At 44.8% G+C, this 17641-nt stretch overlaps 1 protein-coding gene across 2 annotated transcripts; it reads right to left on the bottom strand.

Moving 5' to 3' along the window:
- Positions 1 to 7: 7 nt before the first annotated feature.
- larp1 (La ribonucleoprotein 1, translational regulator) lies at positions 8 to 17128 on the bottom strand. 2 transcript variants are annotated; one of them, XM_077740086.1, is made up of 19 exons: positions 16471 to 17128; positions 9940 to 10004; positions 9811 to 9876; positions 8625 to 8696; positions 7411 to 7564; positions 6950 to 7072; positions 6562 to 6871; positions 6218 to 6362; positions 5824 to 5992; positions 5551 to 5735; positions 5251 to 5343; positions 4842 to 5168; positions 3682 to 3805; positions 3279 to 3484; positions 2936 to 3200; positions 2707 to 2851; positions 2522 to 2631; positions 2317 to 2444; positions 8 to 2198 (listed from the first exon to the last, which is right to left on the bottom strand). In XM_077740086.1, the coding sequence occupies exons 1-19, from the start codon at positions 16817 to 16819 to the stop codon at positions 2022 to 2024; spliced, it is 3213 nt and encodes a 1070-aa protein (XP_077596212.1). In that variant the 5' UTR covers positions 16820 to 17128; the 3' UTR covers positions 8 to 2021. The 2 variants fall into 2 exon arrangements, with proteins under 2 accessions (XP_077596212.1, XP_077596214.1); XM_077740088.1 differs by lacking the exon at positions 8625 to 8696.
- Positions 17129 to 17641: the final 513 nt, after the last annotated feature.

The following is a 17641-nucleotide window of genomic DNA, read 5'->3' on the forward strand; positions in this document are numbered from 1 at the left end:
CAGGCAGTTTTAGGGTTTTTTTGTCCGTTTTGTGTGTTTTTTTCTTTATTAAAGGAAAAAGCATAATTACTACAAATTACAAATAACACTAATAATAGCGAATCACATCAGCCTACAAAGCAGATAGTGAATATTCAATGTTATAATACATGATCTCATTCAATTCACTTTTTCCGTTTTATATTTTTTTTCTTGCTTTTTTTTTCCTCATGACAAGCCTAACAATATTTTCGAGCAATGCAGTGAATAATTTCAATGCCTCATATACAGTTTGTGTTTTTTTTGTTATATTTCTTATGGCTTTATGACATAATTGTACTTTTTCAGTCTGGAGACATCATAACCAGCCATAGTCCATCCGCACACGCTTCTGTGTTTTTTTGTTTTTGTTTTGTTTGCATCTTGAGCACCCCGGTCCGCCATTTTGTGTCCAGCTCACGTAGAGTGCCCTCAGCCCGCTATAGTTTGTTTGAGGGCTTCAAAAACTCAAACGCAAGGACTCCAAAATGCTCCAAATGTCTCGACGGCTGGAGGAATAAGCGCCGAATTTGCGGCCAACCACAATCTTGTCTGGTTTGCCATCCATCCTCAACAAAAACACTGATTCATCCAGATGAGCCCCCTAAAAATGGATCCAAGTCTCCCTGAAGAACAAAAAGAAAGTCCAGCTCCGCTCGCATTGGAAGATAAAATTAGAGCGCCGTCCACAAAGAGCACAAAAGGCAAATAAATGCATTCCTCTTGGAAAACGTTTGACAAAAGGCAAAAAAAAAAACCTTAAAAGGACTGTCAATGATCTGTTTTAAGACTCTTAGTGCGTTTCCACAAGACAAATCCAATTGTGTGTGCATGTGTGTGTATGTGAGGGGGGTTAATCAGAACAAATAATGTGGGAATTTATCAAATTTCAACATGAAACAAGATTGGCTTGAGCTTTTTTCGTTCCCTTTTGCCACATTAAATACACATACGTTCCTGTTGTCAAAAAGGAACAGGAAAAAAAAAACATCCTGCCTGCTTCGCACAAACGATATCCCCCCCCACCGCAAAAAAAAAAAAAAAAAATCAAATAGCTTTTAACGTTAAGTACGAACACGGAAGAACCAAAACGTCCGGCGAAAAGTTCTCTTTATGGGTAGAGTTCACATTTACGTACATAGACGATGTGTATGTATGTGTGTGTGTGTGTGTGTGTGTTGGGTTTTAACCACCCACCCAAAATCTCCTATCTCCACCCAGAGCACCTGACACTTCCCGCCTGTTCAAGTAATCCGAATGATTGATTCTTCCAGTCCTCGACGGATGGGACGCGGGAAAACAAGGTGGGCCGGCGTGGGCGCCAAAACGCGAACAAAGCCACACGACAACAAGCCAAGGTGAGGATTGCGGGATACGTAACAGAACCTCAATGGAACTTGGAAGACGCTTCAAGCGGTTTGGCAAGACGTGCTCGGAAAAACCATTCAAAATAAGGCAACTCGCAACCAAGTCTGTATCTTCTCTAAATTCCTCCACTTCTTTTTTTTTTTTTTTAAACATTTGGGGTCTTCCTCTACCCCCCAAAAATCCAGCAAGAAAAATTATTTTTGTTGAAAGGCGCTTTGGTCCGCTCGGTTGTCAATGGGGGCCATCGTCATCACGCATGCTTGTCGGAAAATTGCCTCTGGATGCCGCCACAGCACCAAAAAAAAAATAAAAAGACTTCAAGAGGGAAGGAAACCAAAGTAGTGGATGTTAAAAATTATCTTTAAAAAAAACAAAAAACATCCACCTGGTGGACTGGCAATGATTTGCAAAGGAAAAAAAACGTGTTTGACACCTCATTGCTTGTTTGCCACGTTAAGAAAAAAAAATCCCAAGCTTAAAAACATCAAGCCCATGAACATTTCTCTTCCGCAGTCCTCTAAAAAAAGAGGGGGAAAAAAGGGATATGGATGCATCAAAGGAGAGCACTGATGGGGGGCAGAGCCAGAATCGGCGGCGTGCGATTGGATATCGGCGAGTGGATACCGCTGCCGTCTTTACTTGAGCGTCTTGGCGTCGGGTCTGGCGTCATCTTTGGCGGCGGTGGCGCCGGCCACGGGGCTGGAGGCGGAGCTGTTCTGGCTTTGGGGTCGACTTGAAGGATGGGAGGGGTGTCGGCGCCGGCCGTCGCCGCTGGACGAGTGTCTCCGGCGGCCTCCTTCCTCCATCGGGGGCTGTCGAGGCAACGACAAGTTACAAAGGGTGAAATGATGCACCCGCTTGAAACATTAACTAGACTACAAGCAACAATAGGCTACCACAACATTATTTGTCTTAATTGCTGTAACTCACGTCGATCCTGAAGTCCTCGAGACGTTTGAACTTGCTGAGGCACTCCTGCAGCTTGGGGTCTATCTCCAAGGCTTTGGCTTTGGAATATTTCAAGAAGGCCCAAAACTTCTCCAGTCCGTACAGCTGACCTGAAAAAGCCCCAAAACAAAAAGTCAGCTGCCGTTCACCCAGTGACACACCACGTGCCAGCGGCTTCTTCCCTTACCAGCCTCGTAGTCTTTCATAGTCTCCTCCTGGAAATCTCTGAAGATATCCGTCCGGAACTTCTTCTCCAAACCGTAGCTGTAGTACCTAAATAGGCACTCCAAGCCGTACCTGCCAAATAGACAAGTCAGCCTATTATGACAAGTCAGCTCCTATTATGAAAAGTAAAACAGTCCTCTTTCTCACCTGTATCCTTCTTTGCCGTCTTCCACCACCAGCTGCCGAAACTCCTCGTACATCTTCCTGTTGAAGTGATCCCGCAGGAAGAAAGACCAGAAGCGGAAGAGGGTGTTCATCTCCTGGGACTGCCCGATTCCGAGGCGCTTGCGCTCTGCCATGGTTTCCGGAGAGATTTGGTGTCAATGGGGTGGACCGACTAGAGGGGAGGCTTGGGGGACCCCGAGGTCGGGCTTACCGTTGAGGCAGCGCCGGCGGTACTTGTGGTAGACATGTTGCGTGAAGCCGTTCTCCTTGAGCAGCTCGTGGGATGGATGTTGGAACTTGGGGAGGGACTGTGGCGTGCAGCCCACATTCCCCAAGGCGGGCGTGCCCTCCGACGGGCTGGCGTTGGAGCTGACCGAGGCGGTCCTGGAGCGATGCTCTCGGGAATCCATCACCCAGCCGACGTGGCACTCCAGGGGCGGGTTGGAGCTGTGTCGGGTCTTCCGCTTCCTCGGGGTCTGGAAAATTGACCAGTGCCGCATGACCACCGCACAAGGGGGAAAAAAAATAAAACAAAAAAAGAGGGCGGGCCTCACCTTGGCGTCAACGGGTCGACTTTCCTTAACCACTGGGTAAAAGCGCGGCGTGGTGGTAGCGTCTTTCCGGAGGGGGGTACGTGGGGTGCGGGGCGTGCGGGCACTGCGGTAGTTGGGCGACTCGGGCACCGTCGTCGGGAGCGACCGGGCTATGGACGAGGGCTCGGGGGCGCCAAAGAGTTTGTTGGCCAAGGCATCTGTGGGGACTGAGGAGGACACAATGGGAGTCATGGGAGGGATCCTGACTAGGGACATTGGGGACCTATTGTAAAAATTGGATGCCAGATTTTCCAGACTGGTACTTTTCTTTTAAAGGTTGGTCGGGTTTGCGATTTGTAGTGCGACAAAACAAGTAACAGGAATAACATGGGACAAAATCAAGACAAAAATGACATTTCCTTACTCTGCTGGGGTTGTGGAGGACCAGGAGGAACTTCCTGGTTAGGGTCAACTGGGGGCTCAGGGGTCAGGCAGTCAAATTCCTCGCGGCTGATTAGGTGAACCTTCTTGAAGTTCTCCACCTCTTGCTGCCAGAGAGAAAAAAATCAAACTCTATAAATGCAATGCATAAAAATGACAATTTCTTGGCTCCCATTCCCTCGCACAATGACACGGCCCTATTCCCACCGGGGTCCGCGTCGACCAAAGACCACCGACCTTATTTGTCTCAGTCTGGAGATGGAAGCGCAGCAAAACAACACCACTGCCAAAAAAGCACGCTTCACCTTCATGTCGCCGCCTCCGAGGTCTGAACGCCAAATGAAGTGAGCGCGAGGTACTCCAACTCACAAACGTGAACGAGCGCAATCAGTTGGCTATTCAACGAACGAGTGTACGAGTGGCTTTGGGTCGTCCGGCGTCCATCTTTGAGCCCCCCCACCCCCGCGGCTCCGATGGCACTGGGGCTTTATCTACTCAAACAAACGGTTCCACACGCCACTGGACGAGCACGTGAGGGACTCTACAAAAGAGCTGGTCAACAAAAAGCAAACGTCCCGAAACAAACGTCTCTGTTGGCGGATCCAGAAACAGTTCCAAACCAAGGAGAACCATTCTGCTCTAGAACTTAACTTTGAGTCAGTAGCAGGAGTCTCTTCTATGCGACAACGTAGAAGCGCTCAGAATTTGCCTTTAACGCAACAAAAAAGCAGATTTACATTTTTCCCCCCTCCATCATCGAAGGTCTTGTCTGCATAAGGCAAAGAACACGCTGTAAAAAGTTATATTATTTCCCCCCTCCATTATTGAAGGCTTTTTCTGCATAAGGCAATGAGCACGCTGTAAAAAGTTACATTAAAAAGAAAAAACAACACTTTGAAATCCACATTCGTAGTCAACCAGCCACGATACTATCGTTTCATACCACAGACTGACAGAATGGGGACTCTAATTGTTATTTTAATACGTATATATTTATGAGCTGAATATTTTGCTGTGGCAACAAAAAAATTTAAAAAACGAGCTAAACAAAAAAAAAAAGATGACTTTGAAGCCAAATTTAAGTGGATCTCCATAAAAGTAATCAAGCAGGTGAACTCATCTCCTTTAACTGGGTTGCCTCACCTTGATGGTGGCGTACTCAGGTTCGTACGTGTCGTCCCACAGGTCCTGTTCGTAGTAGAAGAGGCCGTCGTTGATGACTTTGACCAGCTCGGTGGAGAGCTTGGATCGCGAGGTGTGGTGGCCGGTGCGGTCGCCACCGGGGTGCTTTCGCAGGTAAGGTGGCGTCTGCGTCACTATCAAAATCTTGTTGACGTCGTGGTCGTCGATCTCGCCGTCCGTGTCCTCGTCCGACCAATCGGTGAAGGTGTTGCGCCGCCCGTCAATCTGCTCCATCTCTTCGTCGAACATGAAATCGAGCTCCTCGGGCTCGTCATGCTCGCCACCCTCCTGAGGAAAAAAAAACAAAAAAACGGGATTTGCGACCAAGTCTGACGAGATGATGGCGGCGGCGACTGTTTGCTGACTTTACCTTGTTTCCGGGGTTGGCCGGAGAGGGCGAGGATTGCGGTAGCGGCGAGCGGTTGGCGTCGTCTTTTTCCCTCTGCTGCTGTGGAGATGACGCCTGTGTTATCGCATGGCGACAATGATGGCGATGCGGATGGCGGTGAAGTGGGCAAATGAAACAAAACCATGAATGTCAAAAACCACAAAAGCGGACTGCTGCATCATGGAGAGTCATTCCAGAATTGGACTGACTGGAATTGTCCTCCAATTTTGGAATGACCCATAAAGCAAAAGAAATGAATGATAATGATGATGATGATGTCACCTTCTCTGGGCTGACCTTGGATGGACCCGGCGAAGGTCTGGGCCTCTTTTTGACCTCGATCCAGGACTCCGAGTCCAGATCCGGCAGGCTGGCAGACAAGCCCTTAGGCATGGTCTTGAGGTTGGAGGTCATTTCGGATTTGGGCTTTGGCTGACGCTGCATGGAAGTCGAGGCTCCAGGAGACCCTGAAAGACAGCGAGCGGCAACGTTGAGGAATTTGGGCATAAGCTCGCCCGACGTTCACAAATTCGGCTAATACGTGCGTGCACTCACCTGCGAGGTCTTCGGTGGGCTGTCTGGGGACAAACTCTGGGCAGTTGATGAGTTGGGAGAAGTCCGTGTGGATGGGCACGGTCAGGCCCGGTAGGGGCCATTTTTCGGGCTCCACCTTCCGACGAATCTTCAGATCAATCACTTCCACTTCCTTGCTGTCCTTCAGAGACTGACAGAAGCGAGGAACAGAGGCGTCAATGATCACAGATCATTTTACACTGAATGCTATTTAAAATTAAAATAAAAACAATGCAAAACTTGATCAATGACAAAGCAATTTGCCATACAAGTCAGATTTGTTGAAGTTCTCTCCAGCAATGTCAGAGAAGAGATATGAACATAATCATTTCTTCAGCATCAACCAGATAGACAAAAAAAGAACAAACAGACGTACTTCCATAATAATGTTGACATCAGTGGTAAGGGCTTGCACTCTGTGGAAGCTGGCAATGAGTACGATAGGCAGAAAGCCTTCCTGATCCATCTTCCTGCGTAGGAAAAAGTCGCGCTCCAGGTTGTCCAGGCTGAAATAGTACTCGCTGAAAGAAAAAGGTCAGAGAATTATTATTATTATTTTTTTTTAAAGGCTAAACTACTCCAAGTCTGATTCTCATTCTCACAAAAGAACCTTGCTGAGATCAGAGTTGAAATAAACTCTCTTCATTGATTAATCAGAGAAGGGACATGGAAAAACTAAGCATTTCTGCAGCTTTCTGGTCCCACTGGCTTCAAACTTACATCTGCCTCTTGATGTAGTCCTTGAGCAAGTCCTGGTCCAACGAGTACAGGTCGCTACTGCTCATGTTGTCGTAGTAGTAAGTGGCAGAATTGCTGAATTTCTGCCCGTAAGGTCCGTCTTTCATTTCGTACGACTTGTAACCCTGGTGGTACTCGTAGTGACCCCGGCCTCGGCCCCTGCCCCGGCCACGCCCTCTTCCACGGCCGCGTCCCCGGTAGCCGCCGCGAAAAGGCGCCCCCTCGCTCTTGACGCTGGACACTTCGTCGTGGTCGTCACGCCATTCCCGTTCATACTTTTGACTGTGCCAGTCTGAAAAGATTGGTAAAGTTCAGAACTTTCTCCCGAGTGGCTGAAACAAATGCGAGGCGTGGCATGGCGACTCTTTACCTCGCAGGTCGTTCCTGGCGTTCGGCGCTAGGCGGAGATTTTCATTCTGCCTGCTGTTATTCCGGGAAGCCGAGCGCTCCCGGGGACCTTCGATCATCAGGGGGACCCACTTTTGTTTGTTTCCTTTTGGGGGACAGAATTGTGTTCACTTTACTAACTCAAGCTTTTGGCTGCAGTAACTCTGTCAGCCTGTAGGGAGGGTCAGTGAACTGCAGATGTGTGAGGAAAATGGACCAACAAATGAATGATAGCTCTGTTGTTAAAAATGACGTGGCACTGGCTTTGTCTAAAGCAGCCAGCGCAGGAATGAGGTGGAAGAATCAAAACAAAAAAGGACAAGGAAGTTGGCCCGACAACTCTGCGGTCTACCACAATCCGCCCAAAAAAGTGAAAGGCAATATTGCTTTTTGTTATTTTGAGCAGAATTTCACTCCGGAGCAAAAAAAAATAAAAAATGTCACCTTTCTTCTTCTGCCCATTCTTCTGGGAGTCATCATCTCCGTTTTTCTCCTCTCCAGAGTCATCCGACTTGCTGGTCTTCAGATTCTCTTTGCTCTCTTCGTTACTTTCGCGTTTCTCCTTAGTCTCCTTTTTGGTGGTCGTCCTTTTGTGGGCCTGATGGGAGGAGCGAGACATCCAGTGAATGCATTGGGAATGTGAACCAAAAAAATGCGACTGAATGGCATTGAGAAATCATGCCGCCAATGGATTAAGGTACAATTAAAATACACAATGTATTAAAGAACTCAATTGGAATACCACTTAAACAAATAATGGCAAAGGTATTTGAAGCCACTTCCCGTTTGCATTTAAAAAGTGTCCCCAAGTGAAAACGGAGCAGCGGCATTAGCACTCTGCCACTATAATTTCCCAACAAAACACAGATTAACCGCAGCACGTGTCCTTTATGCGTAATCCACTTAACCGAGATGTAAGTGCCCACCCAGTCTTTGAATGGTGTGTGGGACATAGAACTAATGAAGGTATAGGAGGACAAGCAAAAGGATGGATGGGATTTTATGAATTACAAATGTTGTTGACAGGGTTGGAGTAAGGGGTGATATGAATACTATCAAGTACAGCTAAAGAGTGGTCGCTTTAGAATTCAAATTTCATTTAAACCTAGCTTTGTAGCCCTCTTGAGACCAGGGAAATGTGCTTTATCGGATTTTCACTATTTACCGTAGGGCTGAGTTCGGGCATATTTCTTGAGTGACAAGGTATTCACCTTAAAAATAAAATAACATTCACATTCCAGTTCAGACTGTAAAGACAAAAGAACCCCGCTGAGATCAGAGTTGAAATAAGCTCTCTTCATTGATTAATCAGGGAAGAGACATGAAAAACTCATTATTTCTGCAGCTCTCTGGTCCCACTGGCTTCAAACTTACATCTGCCTCTTCTATCTACAGATAAGACTATCTATGACAAGACTATCTGCACATGCTAATAGTATATTCTCCAATGCACCATTAGCTAAGAAAGGCTAAGTATGTCAGAGAACCATTTGTTGGGAAAATAACTGTATTGTCAAAAAAGGGTATGTTCAGATTTTCTTTGCTTTTGGTTTCATTTTCTCAAAAGTGTCCTTGATTTTTCCGAAATTAACTGAGTTTATCAACGGCAAGCGGATAGCAAGATGCAGGCGGGTGGTAGTCATTAGGTTGAAACTTACAGGGGCTCTCCACGGGTCTTTGACCTGCCTGACAGTCGGCGGACAGGACACGGTGTATGTCACCGTCTCAATCTGAACAGAGGGAGGGGAGGGAGGTAGGGAGGGAGGGAAGAGCAGTTTAGACGAGACAATGGCGTGGATAGCGATGGGAGGGGGAAATAAAATACAAAAAAAAAAAAACAATCGCGGACACAAATGAGATGAAGATAAATCTGCTTGTTAGGGGACAACAACTGCTGTCATGTATTAAAAGTATGGTTATGGGAGGATGAACGCGGTGGGACAATAGAAACACCAATGAAAAAAAAGGGATTGTTTGGTGCTGATGAAACTATCAATAGGATTTGGGTCAGGGGATTTTTTTTCCCCGACTATCCGAACCAAGAAAATCCATCCAGTCCAAAAGCTTCAAACCGCTCAAGTCAAAGTTTTAATGAAACAAAAGTGCCAGTAAGCACAGACGCTCCAATTACACGATGCTTGTACAGTACCCCAGGAATAGCCTTACGGATCCGAGGGTGGATTACAAAAATGGGGATCCCTAAAAGGACATCCTACCTAGGCCAACGCAGCCAAAAGTCTGGCCCTTGCGGCAGTGCCGTTTATTCCGGGCTCCCATTACGTTGACCCACAATTTCCAGCTGAGCGACACGTGCGTGCTGTCGCGTTCGTTGGGGGGTCTAAATTAGAGGAGGTTAGCGGTAGCCGGCCAATCTAGGGATTGGAAATAGCCAAAGGTTCTTATGCTGTTTGGGTTGGGTGGGACGCGTGTTTGGTACTCGGAAGACTTTTTGGGTCCAGGTTTTTATGCAACACTTGCAATTTGCTAATTTAATGCTAACACAATGATTGACGCGGTTATAGAAAAACGTACCAGTCCAAAAAAAATAATAATAAATAAAAATAGTGACCTTTTGGCTAATTGCACAGTCTTAGCTGAGACAACCTATTATTTTATTTTTGTGATTTGTCACTTACCAGCGCATGTTCAGTGAAAATAACAAACTCCTATACTCTATCTCAGCCGTATGTAAATCAAAAAACTGCTATGAGAAAAGCCTACAAATACTACACAGTCTCACTATTCCTATAAGAAAACCAATAAATCGATGACCTCCTTTAATAGGAAGGATCACAACCCAAGTTCACCTAAATAACATCCAAACAGAAAAAAAACAACACTTACCTGCGTGTCTTTTGTGGCAATCTCCCCTGGGGTTGGCCAACTATTGGCGTCGCAAAAGTCTCCAACCTAAGCAAAAACATTTAATTACATTTATGGTTCAATTTCTTAGCCCAAGAATGGAGGGTTTACCTTTCCTCCACGTCTGGCCTTGGGAGGGTTGCCCGCTTTCACCACTTTGGCAGGAGCCGGCGTCTCTGTTGAAAGAAGACAACATATGTCATGATAAGAAACCCGCTGATTATATCGCAACCACGGGTGGATCAAAACAAAGCAGATCATACATTTGAGCAAAGAAAGGAGCTGGCTGTTTCGTGACAAAGAAAACTTGGGAGTGATAAAATAACACTGCAGGATGGTACAGATTATGTCCACTTCAAATAATTGTAATAATTTGATGTAAGCTTTCTGGAGCCATTTTTAATGTCTTTTTTTTTGTTGAGATTTTCATTATATCATCCTCAAATATTTGTCAATTCTCTGGCAATCTGAGTGCCTGTTTTTTTTCCTAATTTTTATTATTACAAAACCAGACCAGATCAATGATGTACTCACTTTGGGCTAAAGGTCTGTTCTGGGAGCCGACAAATTATACAAATATGCTCTTTGTCCTCAAACACGACATGGGATTTGCGGAAAATCAGACAGATTGTTTCTCTGATAACAGGATTGAATGACAAAGTAGTAGTCACTTTCAAAACACCCCTATTATTCAAAAAAATAAGGTTTTGTGACTTCATCTTATCAGGCTCAATAATTCCTTGCATTCAACTGCAAAAAAAGACAAATTAAACAGCAGGCCTGTTAAAGATGCTGCTTCAGTTTTAATAATCTGGAGTGAAATAACAGGAAACTGATTTTCCTGTAACGGAGAGTGAGTCAGTGGCAAAGAGGGCTTTACGCCATTGTTTACTTTTGACAACTTTCAACGTTTGCTCTTTTGCAAAATGCAAGTTGTCTTTACGGGTATTCCAAAAAAGAGCGAAAACGCAGTGAAAACCCAAGAAAGAAGAGAAGGGTGTGAGAGCTAAAAACCAAATGTGGTGGACATATAATAATCCCCGGTCAGGGTTGCCAACATGAACCACTAATGAAAGTGAGCACCAATGGAAAGATCCTTTAAAACTTCTTTTAAGTAGCCTTAATGCAAGTCTTGGCATTAGTTATGTTGACAAAATATTGATCTAATTTACGTTATGCCACCCCAAAAACTTCATATAGATACACAATTTGGGATTACTTTCCAATAGGCCTATCATAGCCTTTGTTGCCATACCCTCCTTTGCTCATTCAGCAGAACTGACGACACGTGACACCTACGACGTACGAGGCGACGTTGCTAGAAAATGTGACGCCAGAGTTAAGCGTCCGGAGCCAAGCGTTAAATGCCGGCCACACGGGCAATGAGCATGCATTCCACAACGCGGCGGCTAACAAACGGGTGCTTTGTCTCACCGAATCCCCGCAGGTTTCGGCTTAGAAACGCTGGAATGATCTTTTTCAGAAAGCTGACAAATAAAATTGCTCCGTTATTATGCACAACTCTCTTGGCATGGTGCCTGAACGTCATATTAAATAAAGAGAGGTTACCAGGCTCGAAAACAGTCAAGTCATGATCATGAAAAGCTGGCTTTAAGTGGCCAAAATAAGTCTTCTCAAGACATAGTGGATTCCTGAAGAAAAGGTGATTGTGGATTGCTAATGAGCCAAACAAAGACTGTGGGTGGGTTCATCCCAGAAAAAAACACAGTAAACATTGACAATTTTGATCAAATACAGGTGACACTTGCCTTACCTGCGGCTCTCTGTCAAGACTTAAAGTTTTTGCAAGACTTAAAGTTAGTGTCCAACAAACTCTGTACTTTCATTGTATTTCAAAAATACAGATCCCTGCTCAAAAATTCTAATCAAAAAAATTTGGCCTAATTTTGTCTCATTACAAAAGTTGGGCAATTCAGACCCCTCGTTTTTACTCAATTAGTTTTCAATTCAAAATTAGCGACCACGTGCTTATTTGCCAACTATCTCGTCACTCACGAGGCCGAACCGCAGCTTTTAAATGCATAAACACTCACATGTTTTGCTAAATTTGCTTTACTCCCATGAACAAACGGATTTGTTTGATAGGTTTTTAGGGCATAGGAGTGATGACTCATGGGATAGACGCGTTGTGCTGGCAGTTCCAAAAGCAGGCAGCGTAATGACAAACCTCATATTTAGCTGTCGTGTAGAACCAAGTCCAGAGGGAAGCCACTCGCGCCGACTTGCGAGAGCCAAATATGGAGGAAAGAGCCAATGAGCTACTGTCGACTATTTGTCTAGAGTCGTGTTAGCGCACTTCTTGCGTGCCTTTTGTGTACAAATGTGGCTGGAAGATTTAACGTTTAGCTGCGGGAGAGGAGAATGGCTGAGGTTGTCGCACAAGACAAATCCTAGCTAGCGGATTTGTTAAAAACTGATGCATGAAATACAGTTGAAGAGGGGCTCTGTTAATGCCTTTAACAAAAGACTAAATATTAAAGAGTAAAAAGAAGATTCCAAAAAAACAACTTTAAGATCATCAAGAGAGAACTTATTTCTCAGGAAGCCCCTCCTCACTCATTAGAACATGCTATAACATGGATGTGAAAGATAAAACGCAGTATAGCCGGCGTTCATTCTTTTGAAAATGACTCATGCACTAATCTAATAAGCTTGAAAGTGGAGCTACCAGAAAAAAATTACAGTGCAAAGTTTGCCCTTTCTACATTTGACAAGCTAATGGAGAATACAATTTTTGGAGAGAGGGATGGAGCGGTGGCAACAGTCCACACCCTGTCGAGTTCTATCGGCAAGCGCAGACATGGCGGTGGACAGATAAAGATGGCCAGAGATGGATCGCTAATGACAAGAGCTCTCCTCAAACAGCTGATTGTATAGGAGCAAAGGTGGAGTCGAGGTGGTTTCAAAGTGTTTCAAAGTTCACACAAACATAAATGCTGCACTCACACTGTAGCCCTAAAACAAAAAAAATATGTTAGCAATGCATTGTTATCACTCCAAGCTGAATTTATGTAAGGACACATTATAATTAAAAAGAAATGGACATAATGTAGCATTCTGACAAACCACACTGATAGTGAGCTGTAGCAATATATGATGCTCTTTGCAGAGGATAAAGAGGACAATGTGTTGCTCCCAAACTACTTTTGAAGACTGGTAAAGTTATTTTCTACTACTTCAAGACATTTCATCTACATTTGGGAGAAAGTTGATTCCTATCAAAACAAAAATGGACTATACACATATTCATGTCTGAATTGTGCCAGTCAGAAAATTCAAATTGTGTCACTTGAAACTTGACAGCAGAGAACTCTCGAAAAACGATAGGGGGTAGGTAGTTGACCTAAATGTGGGTCAACGATTAATTTCCAAAAGGCACAACAGCTGACCAATCAGCTGAGCTGATGTTCGCGACCATTCAGCAACAGCTGTTCTTTTGCCTGGTCATGTGTCCGCCACCATTTCCTAGAAATGGCATCTAAAGATGAACCAGACAAGTGGATAATATGCTTTTTTTCACCTTGAGCAGCCAAAAATTTGGGAAATAACCGTGGCATTTTGCTTTGCTTTGGTGAGGAAATAAATGATTTCCTAGCACCACAATTTGCTGTTACGTGAGGGCTCTGATAAGATATTAAGTGAGTGTTATTGATTAGACCGTCATCTAGATTTCAACATCACGTGAATCTCGTCAACATTCTTAATCCAAAACAGAATTCTGGTGCCACCTTCTTGTTTTTTTTTTTTTTTTAAATCCCCCCCTTTGTGACAACAAGACAGACTTGCCAGTTATGGTACTGCCACTACTGGATTGAGGCGGTCTACAAAAAATTAGCCCGGGGGGCTGCTGGTTCTCACAGTTGAGTATTTTTAATTCATTCTGACATATGCATTTGGGTTTTAGTGCATTTTAATTATGTCACATTTTAAAGAGCATCTGCTGTTTCTTATTTCTAATCGATGTGACTTGAAAATAAAAAACACTGAAGTGAAGTGGTGGTCACAAAGTTGATTTTTAAGTGAAGATACAATCTTTAAAACAGGCCACATTGGATGTTGAAATACGTTTCCACTCTTTGGAGTACTCTTTTCCATGACTGGATTTATTCCAAGGACACGCAGTGTACACACGCGCAAGTGATAAGCGGTAAAATCTGCCTTTAGCGGTCTCAAAAATACAAAAATTAAACTAGCATTTGTTACGAAATAGAAATGGCTTGTGGGGTTGTATTTTTTTTGCATTTGGTAATGTATTGGGGTCAAAACAGTCAAAACACTAAGGCAGTCCTAAAGAGCTATTTTCCTCTCTAGCCTAAACTTTACACAGGACAAGACATTTAGTACTTTTTATGCAAAACAAAAAAAAAGAAAACATGTTTCACCACCAATGTAGCTGATTGGCTAACCAATTTGATAGTTTCACCTGAGTGAGATCACTTGAAAAAGACCAGATTGTAGAAAAGGTGTCTTCTTGATCCGTTGGAGTACAAACTCGCACCGAATGGGGCTCTTTGTGTAATATTTTGGACGCCCCCGCTCTCAGATTTCCAGCAGGCGGGGGACTTGATTCTGGCATAAGACGCCAGTTTTAAGATGTGACACTTGCTCAGCTGAAACTTACATTTAAAAAACCTACTTTTTCAATGTAATGACTCATTTCAAGAAAAGTGGCCTGTGAGCATCGGAACTGCATTTGTGACGACATTGTTTACATTTTTTCCCTTTGATTAGAATTCTAATTTTAAACTAAGCAGGTTTGTCTTAACCTGAACTGCATTTCATTTAGCTGCGTTGTTGCAGCCACCTTTCCTGTATTAAAATGAAATTGTTAAAATAATACCATTGTAATGTTGTTTTTCTTAATAAAAAAAAAGGGCAGGCACCTTTGTCAAATATAATAAATTACTACTTTAAGTGAAAAAGCAAAATATAACCATACAGGTACGCCATTCTGACAGAACAGTTGACACGCCCAAGAAAGACTGGAACAGTATCTCACATGACGGTAATTTACAATAGCTGTTGGGTATCGTAAACTCACAATTCAGTCTTTTTTCATGTCCCAAAGTTTTTTGACAAAAAAATATAATACATGTCCATCCAACTCATCTAAAACTGCAGTATTCTGCAAATTTCAAATATTATGGCATGTCAATGTGGTGACTTTTTCAAGTATTAAACAGCAGTCTGGTCTATTTTTTTTTTTTTTTTGAAGTTGGGAACTCCAAGCTTTGTAAATAGCGTAGTGATACACTCAAGATTTTAATTAGCCCCACCTTATGTTTATAAGAGGAGAATACACTCATTTATTAGCCTTCTAGGGCCCATTCTTCAGACATTGAACAGGTTGATTGTTAAAATATGAAGGTTAACAAATAATTATTTGTCACAATGGCACAGACAATGAGTTAAATGAGGCGTTCTTGCTGATTCTGCAACATTTTAATACGCTGAGGCTTTCGATATGTGCGTCCACCGGACTGCTAAACAGCTGTTCAGTTAAAACACAGAAGAAAACAGCATGGCGATGGGGGGTTGGACAAATGGCTAAAGACACGTTGTCTTTACACTAAGCACCATGTCTGGAGGTCAAAACACACCTTCAGCATAACATATTTAGATTCGTGTCAGTCTAGATGACAGATCAGACACCTTGCTAATCAGAGTGTCGCGAGAAATAGTGCAAAACCACGATGACTTGCACGCAGTCTTGCTAGCTACTACAGCTAACTGCTAGCCCTGGAATGGGTAGTTTTCGGGCGGCTGGGGCCGCACAAGCGACGTGACAACTAGCCCAACGACCACGAGGAAAAATAATTGAGTTCACGAACAGCATGGCGAAGCGATGGCTTTGCTACAGTTACAATTAGCCGGCTAGCGCCCATCGGCTAGCCGAGCTTACCATGCCTTCTACACGTGGAGTGAACACGTGACGTGCAATAACAAAGCTGCTTATTTTATTTGAACATTAAACCATCAAATGTTTGGGGTGTGCTGGTGTTGGGACGTGCATCCAACTGGTTGTTAAAAGATCAGGGTGTTTTTAAGAGGAAGATGGTTCAAATGAACGCTAAGGGCCAAGGGAGGGTTAGCTAGGCCCGTGCTATTGTTACATGAGACTCTGGGCGGGCGTCTCCGCTTCTTTTAGGGGGTGTAAACGCTACGGTTACGATGGGGGAAGAGAACCAACAACCGCTTTCATCTGGGCCAAACTCAACGTGGGATCGTGTTAAAAGGCCAGTGACGTGTGCAGTAAACACCCAAAAATGACCAGTCCAATCGGCCTTTTCTATGCACGGGTGTGACGTAGCACTTTCTTGCAGAACAACTTTACAGATTTAAAACAAAAAAAGACACTTTTTCGAGGGTTGCGTGCGATAACTTCCCTTGTGCAACGAGACACCTCCGACAGTACTTTGGCCACCCTGGATTCCAGGAATAGCCTCCCCGGTTCAGGGAGGAGGGGGAGGACACATATACGGATTCCAAATATATCAAACGCGGATTGACATTTAGGTAGAAATGAACATCTACCTGGCCCGGTTGACAGACACAGCTGCCGGACGGAGCCGCGAGTGACAGGCGGAGAACAAACACGAGGGGAAGGGGGAGGTTACCCACCGTGATGCGCTTGTCCGTTCACGCTGACCACAGTCACCGCGTTCATTTTCCTGGTCCACGGGTTCACCTTGGGTGGTGGTGCCTCGCCAAACTCCTTCCGGCTTCTACCGCCTTCCTCGTCGGCTTTGGCCTCGCTGTCACAACCCCCTTCGTCCGCCTCCGTGTGCCGCGTGGGACTCCCGGAGCTCTCCCCGCAGAAGGGCTCCTCCTCCCCAGCGACGACGGCCGCCGCCTGGCCCCGCTCGGCCCCTTCGACCTCTGGCTGTGGTTCGCCGCGGATCACTTTGCCGTGCTCCTCCGCCTTGATAAGCGGGTTGGCCGGCAGAAGGGCCTCCACCTGAGTGGCCATTTCCAACAGCCGTCGTACTCCCACCCCCTTCGGGATTACCAGTCCTTCTCCTCCCCCCGGTCCGAAATCGCTCGAAGGGGAAAAGTGAAGTTGTTCGGTGGGAGTGCGGCGCTCCTCTCTCGGTCCAATTCAAAACGATCTTCCGTCCGAGACACGGAGACGTCCGCGGTTAAAACATGGAATCGACGCCAAGAGAACCGCGTTCGAATGAGCCTTTACGGGGGAGAGCAACCCGACCTCCGCCACTAGCACCAATATGGTCGCTATCCACCACGCGATAGGATGGGGGCGCGCACGTACGGCGTAATGGGGGAGTAGGCACGTACAGTCGGGAACGCGCATTTGACGCACGTCATAGTAGTGCTGCGTTCAAAGGATTTGGTTAAAAACAACGAGCTTGGCCTTTATGATATAGTTTGGATTAAATAAGGAAAACTTCTATGGATTCTGTTTATGAAATAAAAACAAATGCGTGGTGTATTATGGTTTGTAATCTTACATAATACTTTCACTTCAGGTACAATTTGTCTAAGTCTCAACATAACATGATCGCAACACAAAGCTTTCGTGTACGTCGACGTGTACGTCAGTGTAAAGATGCGTTCAGGGTCTTCGGGTAAACAGTTCAGCCCGTGTTTTTCAATCCGACTATCTATTCTTTTCAACAAAAAAACTTTCTACATACCGTATCTGTCATTTGAAATATGTGTTTAGGCCTAACACTGCTATATCTAACATTAATTTGTTCAAATTATATTTTCCCTGAGATCTTTCGCTCCAGCGTGCTTTTTCAGTCAGAGACGTGAAGTGAGTTTGCAAAAA

Source organism: Stigmatopora nigra, chromosome 19 (assembly GCF_051989575.1).
Source record: "Stigmatopora nigra isolate UIUO_SnigA chromosome 19, RoL_Snig_1.1, whole genome shotgun sequence".
NCBI classification, from domain to species: domain Eukaryota; kingdom Metazoa; phylum Chordata; class Actinopteri; order Syngnathiformes; family Syngnathidae; genus Stigmatopora; species Stigmatopora nigra.